Source organism: Pagrus pagrus (assembly GCF_965226575.1).
Source record: "Pagrus pagrus genome assembly, chromosome: 15".
NCBI lineage: Eukaryota > Metazoa > Chordata > Actinopteri > Spariformes > Sparidae > Pagrus > Pagrus pagrus.
In genome coordinates, this window is record NC_140199.1 from 21,105,590 (window position 1) to 21,128,405 (window position 22,816).

The 22,816-nt window shown below is 38.8% G+C and overlaps 1 protein-coding gene across 4 annotated transcripts in view; it reads right to left on the bottom strand.

The window, feature by feature from the left end:
* Window positions 1-21,739, bottom strand: part of LOC311270834 (uncharacterized protein) — a 115,615-nt gene extending 93,876 nt beyond the window's left edge. Inside the window, exons 1-11 of one of the 4 annotated variants that reach the window (XM_084376026.1) lie at window positions 21,659-21,739; window positions 21,030-21,090; window positions 19,919-19,991; window positions 12,627-12,748; window positions 11,612-11,686; window positions 11,427-11,526; window positions 5,126-5,249; window positions 4,503-4,778; window positions 3,847-3,927; window positions 2,152-2,271; window positions 499-561 (exon numbers count right to left, since the gene is read on the bottom strand). In XM_084376026.1, coding sequence (XP_084232152.1) covers window positions 499-561; window positions 2,152-2,271; window positions 3,847-3,927; window positions 4,503-4,778; window positions 5,126-5,249; window positions 11,427-11,526; window positions 11,612-11,686; window positions 12,627-12,748; window positions 19,919-19,989 — 1,032 coding nt within the window. In that variant the 5' untranslated portion in view covers window positions 19,990-19,991; window positions 21,030-21,090; window positions 21,659-21,739. Of the gene's footprint in view, window positions 1-498; window positions 562-2,151; window positions 2,272-3,846; window positions 3,928-4,502; window positions 4,779-5,125; window positions 5,250-11,426; window positions 11,527-11,611; window positions 11,687-12,626; window positions 12,749-15,885; window positions 16,002-16,338; window positions 16,522-19,918; window positions 19,992-21,029; window positions 21,097-21,658 lie in introns of those variants that run through there. The other 3 variants (XM_084376025.1, XM_084376027.1, XM_084376028.1) reach the window with 3 other exon arrangements.
* Between the last annotated feature and the right edge of the window lie 1,077 nt (window positions 21,740-22,816).

A 22,816-nucleotide genomic window follows, 5' to 3' on the forward strand; every position in this document is an offset into this window, starting at 1 on the left:
ACCTTGTCAAGGTAATTGTAAATGGTATCGTATCTATCTAAGTCTGAACATTGAACTTTGTCAGACACTACAGCAGAGATATTTGCTTGCTGATGGAGAGTTGTATCCCACTCCCTCTGACAATGACTTTCAAGTGTCCTGTCCTAAAGGGACTCGAATGCTCGCTTACTTGACATCTTGAAGAACCAGTGGTGCTGGCCACAGACAAAGGCAGCAGTTCAGAGTTGCATTTGAGAACAAGACTATAATGATTGGCAAGAAGGAACAAAGCCCGGTGGCCCAGTGATGATACTCTCCATGATTAAATCAATGTTTCTGCATTATGTATGACTTACAGTGAATTGTGAACGTTGAACGTAACGCTGCCCACTCACTTAAGTCTCGACTGCAGTGAAAATATTGCATCTCTAACATTCACTTAACCCTACATGTTTCCTTTTAAATAAATACAGAGACAAATAAGTGCATATATCAACATCATAAAAATATCATCCATACCTTGTCTCCTTTATCCCCCTTTTGTCCTGGCAGTCCAGACACACCTGGAAGACCAGACTCTCCCTGTGCACACAGTTTACATTAGTGGGATTAAAAGATTTCTCATAATCAAAGAGAGAATGTGGCTGTTGCTACTGGATCTCTCTTCAACACATTGTGCCATGACATTAAAAGACTGATTTATGATTTGTAAATCTGACTATTGATTCTGTGTGAGCCACTCGTTTGATTTGGTCTTCTAGTGGTAGAATGTAATTAAGTACATTTACTGGAGTTCTGAACGTAAAACAAAAAACAAAGAGGAGGTACTTTACTTGAGTTTTTCCATATTGTGCAACTTTATCCTTCTGCTATGCTACATCTAAAAAGGCAAGTATTGTACTTTTTACACCACTACATTTATCTGACAGCTTTAGTTAATAGTTACTTTTCAGATCACTACTGTACATACCCTTGCTGTTCAGTTAAAAACCACAAAACTCCAAATTTGGTAATACTGAATCTGCATTTGTCTGATAAACTGAAGGATTCCTTTGAGGGTTTAGGAAATTGTCCTTATTCTTAAGGTAATAAACATTTAAAACCCTTTCTGATTAGGCTGTTTTTCTGACCTCGTGAAAAATTGACTTTTTAGAGATACGTGATTCTCACAGGACAGCAATGCTACATATATATGATGGTCTTATATATATGCTGTAGATTAAACTGCCCAGCATTAAGTAAAGTACTTGAATTAATTCATTTTGATGATGACATAAGAAAAAGTAAAAAAATTAGGCTCATCATCTTTACTTATGGTTGCCATGATAACATATAGCTTTGCATAGTGCTGCATTTATATTAACATTTGACAACACATACATGAACTTGTCCAATGAAGGGCACTGTTATAGCTTACAGCTGTTAATCTAGGGATGTTGTTTACAGGAATATACTTCAGGCTGTGTTTGTTATCAGTGAGGTTGGTGATGTTAAATCAAGACACATTACTGTAGTCTAGAGTTAGAGTATTCTTAATTTAGTGATACTGACCATAATTCACATACTAACTAAAATGTTCTATACAATAAAGTCAATCCTCAGAAAATACTGCACAGTATCATTTGCCTGAGAAGTAAGAAAATGTATCATCTCTATTATATGACCCTAGTCTTTTATCCAAATTGTATTTATACTGTAGGAAATAGAGTGCTCTTATGTTGATTAGACTATGAACAGTTCATTCTGTTTGTAACTTACAGGCAAAATGTAAAAATCATAAAAGGCGGAGTGTGGAATTGGACATCGGCTCAGAGCTGTACCATCTGCTCTCTTCAAAGACAGCTCGAAGCTTTCAGGTCTCCATTTGCATTTCAATCTAACATTAAAATTTGCAGTTGAAAGAATACTTTTGCATTTTCACAAATTTATAGTGGTGTGCAGAATTACCATCCATTGAAAGTTTAGGAGTCATACCTGTGTTTACTAATATATTATGGCTATACTGTTTTAGGTAGACATCCAAAGAAAATTATTTTGGTATAAATGTCCTTTAACTGGTTGTTTAGTGCTTATAAGTATTGAGTAAACACAGTGTAAATTAGTGCTAGGTCAGTTTAAATAGCCATTACACTTACTCAATTAGAGGCCCTTGTGGGGCTGAATTGATTGTACCTTTTCAGCTGGACATTGACATCTGTCAATTGACTGCATGGCCGGTTGAGACAGCATCTGAGGCAGATGGGCTGTTACCAGGGGAGGGGCAGTACCATTAAACGTCTCCTTGGCTTCACACTGGATCGATACAGAAAGTTCACCATTTAGATACCATCCTTTGTCATGTTTGCTTCATGGCAACTCCAAAATCCCATTTAATTCAGCACACTTAACCCGAGGTAACCTGGCTTTTAGCTGGATTATAGTTACAGTTGGTCAGGCTGCAAGTGCATCCTGTGCAGTGAAACTTAGAAAGTACTAAGCAGACTCCCAGTGATAAGTCCTTCTCAAGGTTGTTACAATTCCCTCTGAGTAACTTTACACTGACATGACAGCATGCTTATGGTGACATGTAATGGCAAAGCGGTCAAAGGTCATCTCTCCATTTGGAATCACTGTAACATTAGCTCTGATTGATTTACGTTGATGGAAGATGTCTGTTATTAAGTTTCTCTGCGGGGATGCATGCCCTCATGGGTCAGACAAAAACCTTTCAAATGTTTTGATTGTCTGATAATGCTGCGTAGGTTCACAGTACTTCAACACTGTGCTACTGAAGCACAGCTCTCCCCCTCTGAATTCTTAATCCAAACATGCTATATAGTGTATCCTGAGTAACACTTTATAATAATGCTCATTGATAAATGCTAATTCATGATGAATTAAACTTCAGTAAATAGTTGTTTCACTGTTAGCAAACAATGAAATGCTTTATAAACCATTTATTAAGCAATTGTTTCTGGTAAAGCTGCAACTGATGTTTATATTACTTTGTTAATGGTTTATAAGGCATTACATTGTTTGTTAACAGTAAAGTAACTTTTTACCATTTATTAATGCTGGTTGTTATAGGGTGTAACTGTATCTTCTGATTTATTTATTTAGATGTTAAATGCATTATATGTAAATGGTAAAGGATAGATATGTCATTACTCACGTGGAAACCCCTTCTATTGATTATATATCTGGCTGGGCTCATTTGATCACTACAGTGGATAATTATTGGAACAGAATATTTCTCTTTATTTCACAATATAAAACAGACTTTTTTTGCTATTTAGTGAATTTAAAAGCAGTGTCAGTAGAGCCTTTCCCTCAACAAGGGCAAGCTGAAGGGGGGATTATGTGACTGGGCATTATCAATTCACTACAACCACAGGGGCTCTCCCCGTGCACATTCGTTTCTGTCTCCATCGCTAGCAGCCAAAAGTGTTTCTTGTTGTTTGAGCAGGCTACACAAGGTAGCCTGAGGAAGGCAGAATCTCACTGCTGCTTCTCGTTGGCTTTTTTTTTGGCAGTTTGTCATGAGATTCTAGGAGACTACATTTTTTCATTGAGAGGAAATTACTTTTTTTTCCCCCATTAAGATGTCACTGTTCATGCAACACCAGCCTCAAATAAGTAGCTGGAAACAGACAGGTTACCACAACAGGATTACTGTTACTGTACTGTTGTGTGAAAAGACACAAAATGAGCATTTGATTATTATACCTAAATTATTTAAACGGTATGATAGGAATGTTTCTGTCTGAAGCTTTTTTTTATACGTATGAGTGGTTGATAACTGAAACTGTGATCACTATAAGCAGCTTCCACTTTACTTTAAATGAATAGTAGGCTTAACTTCTATGGTGACGCATCATAGCACATTACCTTAGGCTCCAGCAGCTCACAGCAATTTTCCATTTCAGCCATGTAAGGGTCACAGTAGATCAGAAATTGCTTCATTTCAACCTGTGGAAAAGAGCTCTCATTACAGGACCATTCCAGCATCATGTAACAGTTTCATCATCACATCATGCTTCTCTTTTGACTGACAAATGTCTGCTCGTCACTGAGGTACACTCTGTTAAACTGTCAGCTGTTCTAGCTTGAAGTTGTCCTGACATTGTCCTTGCAAGCAAATCCGTTCAAAAACATCACATCTAAACCTGTGATATGAATTGAAGAAAACTCTTTATGAAGAACTGCAGAAGAACTTGAACCCGGGCATTTTCTTGGATTTACTGACTTTCAACTTTACAAATCACATGGACTAAACAGTGGGCTGTTAACGCTACTTGAGTTCTACCCAGAGGCATCGGGTGACCTGATGATTTTTCAGCACTTTGGGGAACCTCTGAGAATGAGCGTAACACATATGACACAATAGAAGATTTACACAGATTAAAAATACGCCCCGAAGTGTGTTTTGAAAGCATTCCTCAAAATTTCACTGAATGCTTTTGATTGATACTGGAGGCGAGCAACAATACTGCTAAAATAGATGCAACTTAAGACAACAAAAAAAAGGTTTGCCTGGGACATACGTCTACAGGTCGTCCATCCTCCACTCGTGTAGTAATGAGAGTGCGCCCACTGGGGTCAATGCTGTCCTTCTCATCAGTCAGTCTCCTTTCTATTAGCTTGCAGTCCATGTAAATGGAGACTATGTTGCTCTGTACAGAAATGCTCAGCTTATGCCACTGGCGATCAAAGAGGGCATGTAGGTCACGGCTCTTAAACGTGTAGCGCAGAGTGTTTTTTATCAGGCCCGGGGAAGAAAACTCCACCGACTTCTTGCCACCGTCAACCACAACAGACACCTGAGGAGCAAAGGAGAGTTTGAAAAAAGGGTTCTTTTCCATCCCATCATTAAAATCTTTTAATCATCATAATATGTTTAGGCTAAATCGCACACATATATAAATAAATACACAATATACTAAATACACAAAATACTTAAATATCAACACAGTGATGATAATGCAGGGATGACTATTGGCACTTTCCCAAAATATTCCCACAATGAGATTATTGATAAATAATTATCAGTGATGTGGATATAATTACTAAGTTTAGTCTCATATCCCGATAACAATAAAGTATTGATATATTGCCCAGCTGTACCTGAAACTCTTGTGTGACATTAAAGCATACAGTGTGGGCCCACCTGACTGCCTCCGGACTCGTCGAATATCTGCCAAAGATACCAGCGGTCCTTTTTTGTCGTTCTTCTCACCCGGAAGAGGGTGACGAGGGAGTATTCACTTGAAAGCCCAGTTGGAAATATTACTCTAAAAAAACACACAATATAACACACTCAGATTATATTACAAATTTACCTTACCTAGAATATGATTAATAAATTTAACATTAGAACATCTTAAATATGAAAGATAATGGTGTCATGTTTCATTTCTCAACACTGAATGAAAACTCTAAAGGCTCTCAGAGGCTGGACAATGAACCAGTCAATCAACTGCGATGATCAATAAAACATTTAAATATCTTCTTACCGCAGAGCCATTCACATAAATAAACCTGACAAACTTGGTTCCATTAAGCTTGATGAATTTTATACTGGCTTCCCTGTCATTCATTGATCCAAAGTCACAGAACACAATCTTTTACCTCACGTGCCACAGTTACAGGGTTATGGATGCCTCATGCAATGCAGCTATAGGTTTATGTGTGTGACCTCAGCTGCTCTGTAAAGTCAAATAACAATTCTGTGTGCACAGCCGAAAATGTGTTCTAGCAGAGGCAAAATATGCGGAGAAAATAGGGGATATATAGGAAAAACAATATCATTTTTCAAATCACACCCACCCTTGTATGAATTACAGCTTATTCAGTAACTCATCCCTCAGCCCACAGCCCCCCCTTACCTCCCTAATTTTATACATAAGAGCAGCAAAACATTGTACCCTTCAAAATGCCCTAACCCTAGCCCTAACTCCAGACTCAGATTAACAGTGGAAGAGCATAAACATAATAAATCAAGATCAGCAAAAATAATAATAATGCAATGATAAGGTCATTGAGAAGGCAGAGCACAGCCTGGGGGAGGGAGAGAGAGAGAGTTTCTTCAGACAGGTTGGAAATTAGTTTTCACTCCAATATATCATCTCCTATTCTCTCAGAGCTTCATACCCTCTTCTATTGTGTCCCTTGAATTCTTTAGATTTCAGTGTAAACGGTACATGACTAAAATGATAAATACACCAAGTTAAAGCTCTCGAAAAATCAAACATGTCTCTAAGAGGCCAAGGACTGGGAAGGTTATTTGTTGCCCGAGGGCTAAAGGACTATTTCAGCTGCAAATCAATATGAAAAGTGGCAGGGCAATTTATAAAAATGTGGATTTATGAAATAAACTCAACACAGAATATTACCATGCTGCACATACACTAACTGCTTGTACCCAACGTATTACACATTATTACAAGAGGCAGGGAATAACATGAGAGAAAAATATAACAGAGAACTCCAAGAGCGTATGCACTAACTGTGAATACTCTGCAGGGTTGTTTTTTCGTTAGGGCCCTGGACTTCACACCCTTCTCCTCAAAGTCTCCAACTAAGTGCTCTGATTTCAAAACAACTGTCTGTCTACAGTGCGGCACACTTGATCTCTGAGGGCCCAGAGGGTTAAAGTTCCCGACCTCGTGTTGACTGTCATCTGTGGCTAAATGGCAAAACCCGAAACTCTGTGTAAGTTGGCTTGAACGCTGTATTTCTGATTCTTTGGAAGAATGTCTGGGTAAGTAATGAGTGAGGATCTATAAGGACTCTGCATCTGCAAATATGTTTTGGAAGAAATGCAACTACCTCCTGGATTCATTTAATGAGAATGTTTTGCTCCATTGTAAATGGTGTGACGTTTGTTTACTACAGGGCCGGATTCTACAATGTGAAGTGCTGTAGTGGGGCCTGGTCCAGAGCTACTAACTACTAACTACTGCAGTTGCCACAGCAATAAAGACACTGGAAAAAAAACATCTTCTTGAGTAACATGTCTTTTAGAGAAGAGTGATTTGTGCTGTATGTTGTTAAATAGTGCACATCAATTATCAGCGGAAGAACGAAACATCACAGGATAGCACCCTGGCTGCCACCAGAGTTATAATCAGACCTAATTCCATTTTTAAAAGGAACAACCATGTGCTTTCTGGAAACTATCACCACTCTCGGAAAATCTCTTTGACCATGTATATTGCTTGGCTGCCGCTACCCCTTGTATAATCAGAGACAATGGTTTGACAGAATGTCACAGCAACACTCCCGGCCTGGTAGAGAATCTCCCGGAAGCGGCTTTAGTGTCCTGGCTTGTCAGAAATCCTATCCAGGAGGGTTCTTTTAAACGAGTCAGAGGACTCAGATTGCTGTAGCTGAAACAATCAAACCTCAAATGTTAGCCTAGTTGGCTCACATCCTTATCACTGACACTCAATCCTCCAGCAGATCAAAGTGGGATCCAACATGTTGGTTTACACAGTAAATGCATCATTCATGCTTGCTAGGACTTCCTCTCAGCACGAGTTCCCTTTCCTGTTTAAATGTGGAAATGCTGTGCTTGCCAGCATGATAGACTGCCACTGATCAAGTTAAATCTAATGCATGCCTGTGATCTAGAAGAAGTATAATTTATACAACTGAGTGTACATGTCTGTAGCCGAGATGTGTAAGACTTCTATGTTATCATCAGTTAGTATAAATGTAGAGATCTTATTTCAAGGTACCAAACTCTATACTTTTAAAAGTATCCACTGAACTACGTCTGGACTACCGAGTACAGATTCACATGAAAATCAAGCTGCAAGCTGTGCCAAATTTTGCTGCCTGAGAGTGCATCTTTCGAGTATAGAAAGAAAGAGAGAGCAAGACTACACCCCTCCAAGTGTGGTTACACTTTCAAACTCAACACAGCCAACACTTGCTGCAAAATCTGTAATGCCAAAGTCAAAGCAGGCCAGGGAAACGCTCCTACCTGAAACGACTGGTCAAACACAAAATACATCTAAAAGCTGAAGAGTGTACCATGTTTGATATCCTTTGATATCCCTCACAGGAGCCGAAGCTGATATTAGTAAACACACCTTCAGCCAGCAACAAAAAGTTAAACCCTGCTTAGTCAACACAACTTTAAGTGAAGCATTGCCTACTTCATCAACCTCTTCATGTAATTAATCAGCTAGTTGGATAAGTTGTTCTTTGAGATAACTGGCTTTGTTCACTGTCTCTGACGTTATCTTAGCATTTTTGCTAGCTTCAAGCCAACTATCAGACATTGACTGCATCTGAAATGCCTCACAAACATGCTACTTGGTAAGCTAAAACAGTATGTTTTTAATATGTCCCAAACCTTTGTATGGAACCAATATTGAATCCAGAACCAGAACCTGGAACCCAGTACCATTGGGTACTGGTCCCAGTACCTTCTGTTCAAATGCGAAAAGTACCCAACTCTTTCAAGAGGCCACTGATAACAGGCGGCCATTTACAAAATTGTGTAATCTGCCACCAGAACTACATTCATTTACAGTAATTTATCACCTCCAGTCAACCTTGAACTGTTTTCACAGAATGTGCTAATAGTATGACTACTAAACAAGTTGTCACAACGGCTCAGTTGGGTTCACTTTGCTCCATCCTTGTCTCCAGCCACTTCTCACTTACCCCAGACACATGTAGATAGTCAGTGTTGCTTTGTGCTTTTTCTTTCTAGCCAATACAACCTCTGCCTCTAACTCTTTTATCTGCCCTGTTCCTGTTACTGTGTGGATTCTCAGCTGCCTGTACATGTAAGCCTCTGTATTATATTTTTACAGTTAAAATCCTGTCTGCCCTGTTGTCTACATTTGGGTCATTTTCCTTACTTCCTCACATGCACCCTGTAACCCAAGTTACAATCCCTAGATGTATATTTGTCAGTAAGTACTGCTGGTATTTATGAGGCCATAGGCTAAAAGGCCACTGACCTAAACATACACATGTATGGTTACAATAATGTTTCTAAACATAAAACCGAAAAAGCACAGACACACACTGTATTTTCCAGAAATAATATAGATGCTTATGACTTAAAAAAAGATTGAATCAGGTTTACAGTATTGATTGCAGTAAGCCCTCATGATTAATTAACTGACAAGACAGTCGCAAACCCCCGAAGCCACAGACTGATAAACAAACACAAACCCTGGTGATATGATACACTTTTTCTCAGTCTGAATAACTCCTTTGTGTCTGCATTTCAAATGTAGCATCTAAACACATAATATGAAAACACCTTACTGAATCCCATTTAACATTTTACTTGTTACGAGTTGTTTTCATGATAGTTGGCGTTCAATCACACAAAAACCACATAATGAGACACTGCGGTCGCATTCAAAAGAAATGTTCATTCTGGTCCCATTTTAGAAAGATATGCCAAAAAATTGCATTTGATTTGATCTTTCAGACAGGAACAAAGAACAAACAGGCCTGTGAATTCTCTCAAGGTACAGCTGAAGCAAAGAACAAATACATCTGAATAGATATAAAAGGTATAAAGACGAGTGTGCCTTCTACCTTTACACCTCGGTGGGTTTTGTTTTGTAAAACTAGGATTGTAATCTCAGTCAAAACAACGCAGTCTAATGAGGCTGCGTGCTACCTTTATTGCAAATGGCAAGTAAAGACAAGGAAACTTATTTATCTATATATAAGAAAGAAAATGTGTAAAGTGAGTAGCTAACATGCACATAGTGAATCAGACATAAATATGAGACAGAAGTTCATATGTGACCTAAAGGCCAAACGTAGATATGCTTCTAAAGACGGACAGCAACTGCAGCACTCTGCTTTATTGCTGTATGGAAGCATGTTATGAATATGTGTTGCATTTTGTAGGGCAATTTGTCGCCCTGCACAAATGTTTCTTGAACGTGTCAGCTCCGATTTATGCGCCGTAACGTGTATTGTGCCAAGGAGCTGGCAGAACATTAGGCAGATTCAGAGAGTCGAGCATCTATTGCTGCATATCCTCTGAGTTAAGTGAGCAATGTTTTAGTGGCTGTGGCAGGGGCAGAGGGGCCTCCTGCTTCGTGCAATTGCCCTAGCTTTCCCTCCTCAGCTGACATGCAGTATCACCTGTCAAAGTACTTAGATAATTGGATATGAGAGGGATCGCGGTCTCGCCACTATAACCAATGACACTGTCAGCAGTGTCATTGAGCGCCAGCATCTTCTTGCACTATGGGCCCAGACCGAGGGAACGGCTGAAGTAAATGTATTTTCAGCCGGCTGACTGAACGGGGAAGGAGATCACAAATCACCTGGCTCAAAGATTCCTTCACCTCGCCAGAGAGAGAGTGGCAGTAAATGTTTACAGTTTGCATGTCATGTAAAAATGCTAAAAATATCCTGCCCCTCCCAGAAGAACGACAAAGTGTTCTCTTTCACTGTTACGACCTAAGGACACAAAGCGACAAGCGTCTCGAGATACATTTTTTAAAATCCAAAACATCACTGTAAAGCTAAGTTTGGCAGCCATTACAGGTTCATATGTGCCACTGGTCTTTCTTGATACAGCTTAAGGCACTGAATGTAAAAGAGCAGAAAGGCCTTTATAAATATTATATCAAATTCAAATCCCCACTATATAATCATATCAGCATCAAGGTGAAACCACAGAGCGGTCCGACCAGTTGACCAGGGGAATAAAGGTCTTCAGTAAATGGCACCTCAGTGTGTCATTTATGTAGTTATTTTAATATTCCTATCTTATTATACGTGCTCAGACATTCTTTTTTCCATTCCTTTATGTCCCACTTTTTGCCCTTAGGAGATTTCTAGAATAAACGCAATATATATTAATTCTGTTCAAATTATTCCCTGTCTAACAGCTCACCTCACTGCTTGCCCTTATTAGCCAAGGCAAATGGAACTATTGCTCTGAGCAGGGTATATCTGGGTTGCCTCAAGTCAACCCTTTCACGACATCCAGTTATGGCTACACAGATTCTTTTTTCTTAGAATATGTGGATCTGAGGGAAAGCAAGCATAAATCCTCATCATGGTCTGTGCAACAGCAATCTATAATAACATTTAAGCTATTTGACAGTGTATTTGAGTTTTAAGAAATAACTGCATATCCACAACATTTACATCAGGGAGCAAAAGAGTAATAGCCAAGATGTTAATCAAAACGAACACTCCGGTTTAATACTGTTGATAGCCTTGGCCACACATGAGTGACTGCATCCTATAGCAGGCTTGTATTGTGATATGGTTCCACAGCAAGAGCAAGGGGGTGGTGGAAATGAAGCAGCATATTGGGAGATTATTTACTGGGTCGTGGCTGACATTCAGGCTGTCTGTCTGGGTTATCCTCAAATGTCATAAGGAGCCGGGGTATAACGTCTGAGTCCAAACGATGCAGAAAATAAACATGCATGCACGCCAACATACATAAGGATGCTACTCACTTTGTTGGCTTAATGAGAGGACTGCTTCCTAATCGAAACGACGGCAGGTCTTCTGTGATTGTTCCCTTTCGCAGGAGAAACTTTTCTGTGAGATCAAATCCTGTGAACGGGATGATAGAGTATCGTTAGGCTTAAAAGACCCCATGTTGACTTATCCAAAGCAGTTGTGTCCACTCAGAACATACCTGTGAGTTCCAGGGGACGATCTAAGACATCAGAAAACCTGTGATCCTCCACAGTCAGACGAGGACATGAGCCATCTAGAGAAAAGCCAGAAAGAAGTTGGTTTCGCTGGGTATTATAGAAAAGCAAATGATAAATTGAATCATTAAATCAATTCCACAGCGCATTTACTTTCTTTTTAAAAACAAACTTCCCCCACATCAGAGCAGAAAATCAATTCATAGTTTTTTCCATTAATCTTTAAAACTTTAGTTTCAACACTGAAAAATAGCAGAAAGAGAGAAGACTCAAGGATGTAATTTAAAGGCAAGCCTAGATCCGCTTTACAGACATTTAAATGAAGACTCACTTCATGAATACTGATAGTCCCATAGTCCCAACACTATAGCTTTTTATCAAATGTTACAGTCAGCGTAGCAAGAATATGGATATGTTTATCCTCTCAACATGGATTTGGTATGTAAAGCATATATAAGATTCAACATCTGCCTGTCTATCTGCCACATGTATACATGTCTGTCCATCAACCTGTTTTTTACCTTGACCTCGACAAAAATGTCTATATCGATATACAGTATATCTGCTGATAAATGCTTTTTATTTGCAATGATCTCTCAAATGTGTTTATCAAACCTTTGCGATAAAGATATGTACTGTAATGGAGGCAGGATATATTGCAGTTCAACAATAAACTTTATTGTCTGAAACAGTAAACTTCACTGGGAATCTTTTTCTGCACTAAAATAATTTTTTCATATTGGCACTAACCGACAACATATACACCAAAACCGATACATCTGTGATGACCCAATATAGGCCAATAATTCTGACTAACCAATACAGGACGCTATGTGACATTAATGAGAGATCATTCATTTAATAGATTAAACTTGCCCACTTTATGTTGACACAATAATATTTAAGAGTAACTGATACAGCTATACTAAAATATACCCAGTTTTCCAAATGACCCCCCACTGTTGAAAGACACAAGACAAAGAGTTGAGGACAACACACCTGATCGTTCACTCACTGCCATTCCAAAAGTGCAAGGAATGGAATTTATAGTCCAAAGGAAAGAAGCCCATCTCAACAAGTAAATCATGGCTCTGACACGAGAAAGCAGTCCACTTGAAAACCTGGAAGCAAAGAGAATCAATTTAAAATTCAGTTCAGTCATCGTACCTGGTAAAAGAGAAATCATTAACGAAAACACCTGCCTAAAGCTAATCTTAACTGAGCATTTATCTGCGTGCAAGTGCAAACAAATGCAAAGCTAATGGACTGAGATTAACGGCAGACACAAGCAAACAATGCGACTCTGCTGGTTTGTATTTTGAACTTGTTATTCTGCTCGGTGCAACAGCAACTTTGGTTGGAATCAATCTGCTAGCCTGGCACTGAAACAATCTGTTGTCTGTGTGCCTCAGAAGTTTTCTTTCTTTTATATCTGGCTGCAATTATATTTCTCAGAGTTCTGTCAATTGTCTTCAAAGCAGGTCTTTTCATTTTTCTGTTAAAATTCAGCCGCTCAATAAGATTATGTGCAAGTGGTGTTATTGTGAAACTCAATTTTACCTTGGATTTGTACCTGACTCTCCCTTACACCCACACTCCCATGGCCCACTCTTTTGTCCCTAAAGTCACTCTATGTATCTAGGTAAAGTCTCCCAAACTGGGAAAGCAACTGCGACTCCTCTGTTCATTAGTTTTCATGAACACCTGTCATGCGGTGATGAATGGAGATGTCTACACTGCGGCTAAATCATTATACTCTAAGCTATGTTTATGTTAAGGTTTCGGTTGTTAACTAGCGAGCCAAGCTGCTTCTTGTTCTCCGTGGACAGTTTGCAATTCATTAGGCCTGTGTGTCATCGCCACAAATTAGATGTGGAACTGCGCCAATGCACTTAATCTGTTCAGAAAACAATCTACAGCAACGTAAAGACAGCACAACAGGGAGGTATTACTGTGTCTGATGTTGATCTATAGGATGCACTATGTTGCATGTTAAAAAAAAAACAGACAGCAAGTGTAAGCAGTTTTCATCATTATTTTACTTTCGTTGCAATGTGATCATCCTATTGCTGGGTGTTCACCGTTCCCAAAATAAATGTATTAATATTACATATTATATTTATTAAGTTTACACTTTGTGTTACAAAGTAACTATATTAGAAGTTACAGACATCTGCAATACATGACTTTTGGCTGCTCGTGTGCTAGATTGTCCGGTTTAAGTCATAATGCCAAAGCCTTAATCTTTGTTTCAACTCTATTAACACTGTTGAGTTTTGATGAGTAAGCTGTCAGCAGCGTCTCGGTCAAGGACATCTCATACAAGGATCAAACCTGGGAAAACCTCCAGTTACAAGTAAGTATCTTAAACAATTTGACGATGGTGCCAAACCAAATCTTCAGCATTACTCTCATGCCATTGCAAAGACGGCACACATTTTTCAGGGCAGAGTCACCCTTGATGGTAAGAGTCTGCTCACAAGTTAAGTCAGTGAAGTTATTTTCGAGGACTACTCCAACTCAAACAAAAACTTCTTCAGTATTTTGCTTGTAAAGTTGGTGCACTGCCTGAACAGTGATGACTTCAATAGTGACTGAAGTCAAAAAGAAAAAAAATGTTTCAAGTTTTTTTTTTTTTTCTTTCCTTGGACTTTCAAGGACTTAAAAAAAAGGAGAAACTCAATAGAAGCCTGCAAACAGTTTCACACATGTGTGACACCGAATAGATGAATGTAAAATCTGTTTGTTTTTGTGGTAATTCTCTTTAAACAACAGCGCAGGTGCGACCAGTCTGTCTATCCTACAGAAAACGAAGTGGCAAATTATAACTCACGGTGGCATACATGGTTTTATAGTACCTGTAATTAGGGTTTGGCAGTAAATCAACACTATATTGTTCTCATGATATGAGACTATACAGTATATATTGTCTTAGATGTTGGATATTGTTATATGAGTGTTACTTCTTCCTAGTTTTCGAGGCTACATTGAAGAGATGTAATTTTCTGAACTTTCCTGACTGTTCAACTGTCATCATATCCACATTACTGATGATTACTGATAAAAAAATCTCATTGTATTAAAGGGGCTACTTTTTACAATATTAATGAGGCAATAATACAAACTCTGAAATATTATTTGTTTCCATAACTGAATAAAACACTTCTAAAACACTGTTCAGAACACTGTTAGAAGCTAGAAAGGTGACAGGGTCTGCCCCATATAACCAAAGTAAAACAGTATGAAACTGTGCTGTCCTTTAAGTTCACTTTGTTTATTCAGTCATGAAAATGAAAAGAGTTTGTTTTCTATAGCTTGTTTAAACAATCCGTCAGTGGAGATCTTTCTCTTCTGATTAAAATGTCTTCCCCAAAACTACGTAGTGCACCTTTAATATTTTGTCAAAGTACCAATAGTCGTCCCCACAATACTGCCGCAGTATTTGTTCGGAAATATTGTGATGTTTGATTTTGCCGAGTGCTTTGGAGGAGATTTAAAAAATATCAAGTTATATTGTTAACAAAGCCTGACAATCTTATTGTGTCCAGCCCTACCTGTAGTGTAGTTTTTTTGACAACACAGCCGTAATCCTGTTACCAAGACCATAATCCTCCCTTCCTGCTGCACAATTTATCTATTTCCACTGGGGAAGAAAAGGGCTAAAGCCAGAGCCGAGTAATGAACTTGACCTCCATGGACCATAATACACCCACTACACATTAACTTAATTTATATGCACACTCTCATAAAGTGTGACCAACAGTATTTTTTCCTGATACACTCCTTCTTTTACTGCCTGTTCTTTGCTGTCTTATCCAAATTAATTCTCCTCCACGTGATTAATCCCCATGCATGCTACAGTACCAGCACTTCTCCCGCTGGATCCTAAAGTTTTGCATGCAGGCCTACAGTAGGACTATCATGGCGCTTGGAGATGAAGTGACCATGCCACTTACAACTGCAACCATGCATGGGGCCGGAGACAAGCAGCACTACAGAGGTATCACATGCCATGTCTGCGTGAAGGCGTCATGTTATTCCCTTCATTTCTGCAAATGCATGCAAGCCCTGCAGTCACAGTTACACTACACCTCTACACGACTGGTTCTGATCACTGAGGGCTGTGTGGGAGTTAAATCGGTACTTTAAGACCACACGTTGTTTTGCCTCATGTAGTGCACCATCTGCTGTAAACCTGCGTGGATTTATTACCCAAACTGACACAGTCTATTTATTTTTGCAGGCTTTTATCCCTCACGGTTAGTGAAAAGTGAAGTTAAACTCCAGCACGTCTCTCCATCATTCATTCAGCGGCTGGAACTTCGCTCAATATTCAAAGAGCGTGTTTTCTCTGCGCGACCGCTGATTGGCTGATTTAATTTTTTTGTAATAATTACGAGACGATTTCCACCTCGGTGTCCCGCTCCACGTTTTTAGCACTTTGCTGCTCACAAGTGATGCGTTTACTGCCGCTGCAGTGCGTTCATAAATCAGAAACGACCCCCCTCGTGAGGCATGCGTCCCGGTTAACAGGCAAGTTGGACGGACCGAGACATGCCTGCGGATTTAAAAAACCAAAAAAAAACACGCGACAAAAGATGCAAAATGTGTCCGCCGTGAAGGGGATTTCATGAAATAAACACGCTGATATTTACATATATACATGTGGGTTTTTTTAATTTGCTGTGAAATGTGCTCTTGAAGTACTCACAGTTGCTGAGAAAGTTTCCTCTAAGGCAAAAAGAGACGTGAAACAGCGACAAAAGCATAATCCATGTGTGATTACGATCAGTCTTGATTCCGGATTCCTGGACTTGGAAATAAAAAGTCACAGTGGGATCTCGCCTGCTGCTAGATCGCGGTCCTTATTAGTTGCACCGAGTGGCCCTCCCACTCTGTCATTATTACTGAAGCGCACTGACAGAGACTTGAGCAAACAAGAGGAACACACGCCGAAAGCTTTCACACCAGGGGGAATAAATGCCCACCGGGGGCTCAGACTGACTCTCCCATTGAGCCGAGCCAGGTGCGGGAATTAAACCCTCGTTTGATGTATTCTCATCTTATCAAACTCTTCTCAATACAAGGCCTGATTCATTTGGATTTACTCGCCTTTTCAGGTGTGTTATTATTACTTACTTAGCAGTGTAAATCGAGCTTAAAAGTAAATATGGGAACAATGCAAAAATAAGGTCTCAACACATCATTCATCTTCAGGCGAGTCAGAAAAAAAAAAACAATCCCACCTGTCTATTCATCACATAACACCCTACAGCTCGTATTGGACGTGTATTATGAGCATAATAGGTGATCACACATAATAGAGAGACAGCTCTCAGCTGTGAAAGCAGGCCTGCTGCAACAGCAGCACTATACTCCATATGCATACTATTTTAGTCAGAAGACACCTATGTTGCAATACTGTGCTGCTGTGTGGAGTTTCTGCTCACGGTGTGTTCAGAGCTGCAACTGTTAATCGATTAGCTGTCCACTATTAACATTAATCGCCAACTATTTTGATGTTTTTTGTCTGTGATTCCAGCTTCTTTCTGCTTTTACTCCTCTATGACAGAATGAATATGAATATCTTTAGGTTGTGGTCAAAATGAGACATTTGAGGGCATCGTGTTGAGGCTTTGTGAAACTCTGATCAACATTCTCCACCATTTTCTGACATTTTATGGACCAAACAACTAAGACGATAATCAGGAAAATAATCAACAGATTAATTAGCTATGAAAACAATCATTAGTTGCAGCCCTAGTTGCAGCGATATACCAATTTCAAGGTCTATCGAGGAAGGAAAGTTGATGATTATCATTAGGTGTTCATTTGCTTATCCACGGTACTGAATTCTCCGTTATTGTCCTATTAAAATATGTTTATTCCAAGTTTATATAACACTTTATTTCTGTCAGGACATTATATTTCGTGAAATTATAATAAGGCCTTAATTGAACCTAAAAACCCTTCTGATTTCTGTTCCTTTAAGGGCTACTGTAACTGATAATAGTACAAAATAATGGTATAATAAATGTGTAATACCTTATACTGTCAAACAGTGATATTTCCTCACACCGTTAAAACCCTAATTGTTGTGTTACTTTGTTTTTAGAACACAAATCCGTTGGTGAAAACTTCATGAAAGTTAAAGTGCGCTGTACTTTGTCCCCCTGAAGTTTTTGTTGAAACACTTCAAGTCCCCACACAGAAACAGGTGTTCAGGCACCACACACATAACTGTTTAGACAGATGATTTCAGCACACCCTCCCCTTCGCCACAGGGACACACACACACTCGCACATGCTTTTCAGTGGTGCGATGAAAGAAAAGAGAAACAAAGAGAAAATGGTTTTAAGAACAAGTGAAGATAAAAATGAAGCAGGTGGCTACGTTTCTTTGTCGGACATTATGCAAACATAACCATTTTTACTTTTAAGTCCTCGCATTATTTTTCCGTCTTCTCTGTAATTCTTTGTTTTTGTCTGAAGTGAGGACCGAATTATTTGAATCTCTGGCAACTGATCAAGCCACAAATGATGTTTAGCTCCCAGCTTATATTTTACTTTTCATCCTTCAACATCTCCTAACTTTTACCAATTATATTTCTTCAGCTGTTACTTCAAACAAATTAAAGCCAGCAATTTTTAATAGGCTTTTGAAAAGAAAAAAAAAAAACTTTAAATATTCCACATCTTTTATACATTATTGGTTTTATTCAACTTTTAAAGCCAGCGATGCAGTTTCAGCTTTTCAAGGTTCAGCATTCACACCACAATCTTTTCAAAAAGTGCCTTCTATAGTTAACAGTAACAAAAGGAAATAACTAATCTTTTGTGGCTTTTTCTGTTACAGGAATTCCATCATTTTATTAAAAAAAAAAAGTTAACGCTTTGCATAAAAGTGGTGGTGATGGGAGTTTTCTAATTCAAATATAATAAGGCAAGCAAAACATTTGGAGCAAATTGGCTGTCTTTTCAGCTGCAATGCTGATGTATTCATTTACACTCAGTCACAAAATCTCTAAAAGCCTCAGTGCTCTCTGGTCAATTCAAGCTCTCACTCTCGTTTTACTGGCAGTTCAGGAATGTCTTTTTCGACTAACAATGGCTCGATAACAAGGTTGTTGTGAACAGGCATTTAGAGGCACAGTTTTTTAAAAAAAGGAACACCCTCACCCAGTATTTTAGAGAAGGAATGCCAGCTTCTCTTAAAGATGGCATCTTTTTCTTCTTATACTTCTACTACTCTAATACTTTATATAAAAATGGCTTACTATGGAGTCTGTGGATGGTTAGTTCTGAAAACAAGCAATGTTTTGATTTTCTTCACCTCCATTGTATTGGGGTGGCAACAGAGGTATGCGAATAGCTCGGTACCACAAGGAACATGCTTTTTTTTCATTTGTGTGAATCGACCCTTTAAGGTAAGGGCAAGATTGGGGCCATGGTGAAATAATGAAAATGGTATGGCGTCTGATGGGCCAGCAGGCTACAGTGTGTATCATTTAACTGCAGCTTCACCTGTGTCCTTAAAATATGTTATGCTGGTGTGCCTTTAAGATCTGTGTTTTTAATGTTTTGAACTGTAAGACAAATTCCTGCCTTCTCATATCCAATGTGTGCCGAAGCTACATCCGTCAGAAGTATGAAAATCAAACGAGTTGAGTTTTTATCAAAACAGAGCATGATTTCCATTAGTGGGTTCAAACAATTGCTTTTTGTAGTAATCGAGTTGTAATTTAGAGAAACCACCGAGCAAACATTTGAGAAATGCATCATCCACAGCCTCACGTCACCCAAACACTTAAATCACCTAAACTTGTGTGCCCTGGCTGTCACTAAACAGAATGAGTGTGTGTCGAGGTAAAAACCGGTGACAAATGCAGCCCACCAATTGCTGCATCAAGGTAAATGTTCCAAGCAAACCGAACTGGAGTGACATCTTATAAACTTCAAGGTCTCCGGCACAACAGGAGGCTCTCAAATACCCTGGAGATTATTGGAGTTTGAGAAATTCTCTGTGCAGGTATTTACATAAGAGTACACATCGCTGAGAAAAATACAAAATCTGGGAATTAAATTCTAATGGAATGTAAATGGGTCAAAAATGATTGTTTTTCTGATAAATGCAGATGAAGGGAGTTCATAAGATGTTATTCAGGATTTCTGACTGGAGTTCATTGTTAGCCTAACCAGATATTACAAACCTTTCCTTTGTGGGAACGAGACCGATAATTTGAGACAAAAGTTCGACATATTCTATCTTTGTTTGGAAGTCTTCTACTCACAGTGTTGTGAAAAGCCGTGCTCGGTCACTGCTCTCTGGGCGAAGACAGAGTGTGTGGGTGTTTTGTGCCATACCTGCATGAAAAAGGGTGAAATTCAGTCATTTGTTAGCTTGAATTTGGGGTTGCTGCCCTGCCTAAAATCCTCGCTTAATCACAAGCTGTCAAAAGTTTTCAGGGTATTTATTCGGCAGTTGCAGTAAAACTTTCCAGTGAGGTCCGTGCATTATCCAGGACAGTAACCAGGACATGGTTTCGAAAACAGACATTGCAGTTGATTTTTTTAATGGTGAGAACAGCTTAAATTTAATTTTATTCAGCTGACCTCCACTTATTTGGTTAGAGACGAAAATCTCAGCAGCTCCCCAATATCGTTTCATAAAAAATGTAATACTTTGGGGGTTTGAGTGTTGCTGGACTGAGTACGACTGGACGATTGTAGGACATCTCTTTTACCTCTTTTACATTTTTGTTAGTATCTTATTTTGCAGTAACAAATAGGCGAATGCAAGCAACATATCCAACATTTACCTAAAAGGACATGAGGTTCGTGACTTGTGTCTTACACGCACGCAGGAGCACAGAGGTACAAATAAATCAGATGTAAGGGGTCAAAAATTCATTCAAATTAAAACTTTAATTTTATTTTAAGAGCAGATTTTCTCAAATTCTCTCTCAGGATAGATGTATGCCTCTGGACCCTTGTAGCAACTCTGGGGAACTGCCCTTTGAAATACTATTTTCATGGCATTTCAGCTTCAATAGACAGTTCACACATCGGTGAAAAGTCGGATAACAAGGGAGACCGGGGGATGTGGCAAACAACAGATGGTCATGCTGTTTCTGACCCCAAGCCATTGTATTTACATGTTTGGCGCCCCTCGACATGACTCAAACAATATTCCAAGTCATTACATCAGAAATTGCCCTTTTAGAGGTTTCTTAGCCCTCAGAGTCAGTGCACTTAGAGCATTGCATGTTTTATTCAGACAAAGTGCTCTTCCAACATGTTTAGCTGTTAGTTTGTACTCTCAATTATTGTTTTGCATTTTAGAGCTTTTGCATTGTCAAAAGCCAAAATTTCAGATCAGACTTGACCCTTGACAACACTTACCAGTGTTTTGAAGATATCTGAGGCTTCCCTGAAACTTCTTCTGTCCAGCCGAAAATGTCTGCTGCACATTAGTAGCGTTAGCAAGTGTTTTATGAACCAAGTAAAGATGGCAGCTGAAAGTGACAGCTGGCTAACAGTGTACAACAAAAATATGAGTAAATAAATAGAAAGAAAGTCACTGTGCTAACTGACCACCTTTGACTGAAAAGAGTCCCAATTAAAGGTTTTCTTTGCTATATAGTGCATTTTAACCTTCCTTGTTAATAATATTACTATCTCTTCTAAATATGTCTCAGTCAAAACATTCACATGGCATATGACTCATTACCTTGACTACAAGATAGCTAAGTTAGCAAGAAGCTAAGCAATGAGTTAGCAAACGCTAGCAGAGTGTTATTAGAGCAACTAAGAGCAACATGGCTTCTTGACTTTAACTCTTACTTTAACCTTAATTTAAGGGAAATGTGACAACATTTTCAACTTACCAGCATAGCTAGCTAAACTTTTAAAAGCTATCCCCCATAAAACAGACTTCATTAGCCTAACATTAGCCCTAATTTTGCTGAGGTTCAACCATTTTTCCAAAGACAGGGGAAACCGATTTTCCAGTCCACAAAAATCATGCTCACCTCTGAACCCTCCTTTAGCAAGAACAGGATTAATTATAGATATAAACTCCATCTTCAGGACAACTACCTGATTTGTTGAGGCATATCACTACTTATTTATTCATTCTTAGCTTATCTGCCCTCTAGTGGCTGTTGTATGCATGCCATATATATGAATAATGAGTCCTGAACCAGGATCAGTAAATGACCTCCTTTCTGCATAATATTCTGTTTTGGGAGCTTTTCTGTATTGTTAGTATTGGTGTTAGTCCACCAATGAAGTCAAGGCTGTAGATATCTTCTTCAGATTTCACTATGGATCATAATATCACTCTATGTTGACCAGATCATCCTTTACACATTGTGGCGTTATTGTATGCTCACTGTGTTTACAATGGCCACTAAAAATGTGTGTCTATATATATTGAGAAATATATATATATATATATATATATATATATATATATATATATATTGGCAGAGAGCAGCTGAACAGAACAGCGTGGTGTTATTCTGAGTTGCTTTTCAGATGATTTGAAGGTGGTGGTTTGATACATGAGACACATTTACAGTCTATTGATCTGCCTGAAACTGCTCTCAGTGATAGTATTCATGGCCTGGACATAGCACTGAAACAAAATGACTTCTCGTTGATACAGCGGCTGCAGGATAGCAAAAGTGCTTCGATTCCCAGAGCTCCAGTGTGTCACTGTATCATCTGTTTTTGATTTACCGTTTTCACAATGTTTACTCAAGATGAAAATTATGCGATTAATTCACTGATTTTCAGCATGCATAAGTGTTCAGGGTAACATGTTGAGCAGAAGCAGCAGATAAAACCATCAGGTTTCAGCGTGCTGTGACCAACATCACATGCTTCAGCGCACACTTTGGCATTGTTGATGAATTTGTTGATCACACTGTAACATTAGTACTTGGGAAACTTTCTCTTTTGACACTCTTCCTCTTGATTTTGATGCTAATGATGTTTCATTATGTATTTGAAAGTGATCATATGAGGGGCAACTAACAAACAATGATAAGCAGCCTCTCACACACATATGCATGCATGTGAATACATTAACACAAACAGTATACACACAATGAGGAAAAATATGTTCCTTAAACTGAAGAGCATAAAACAACAATTTACTGTTGAATAACTGTGTTCTGCTTCCC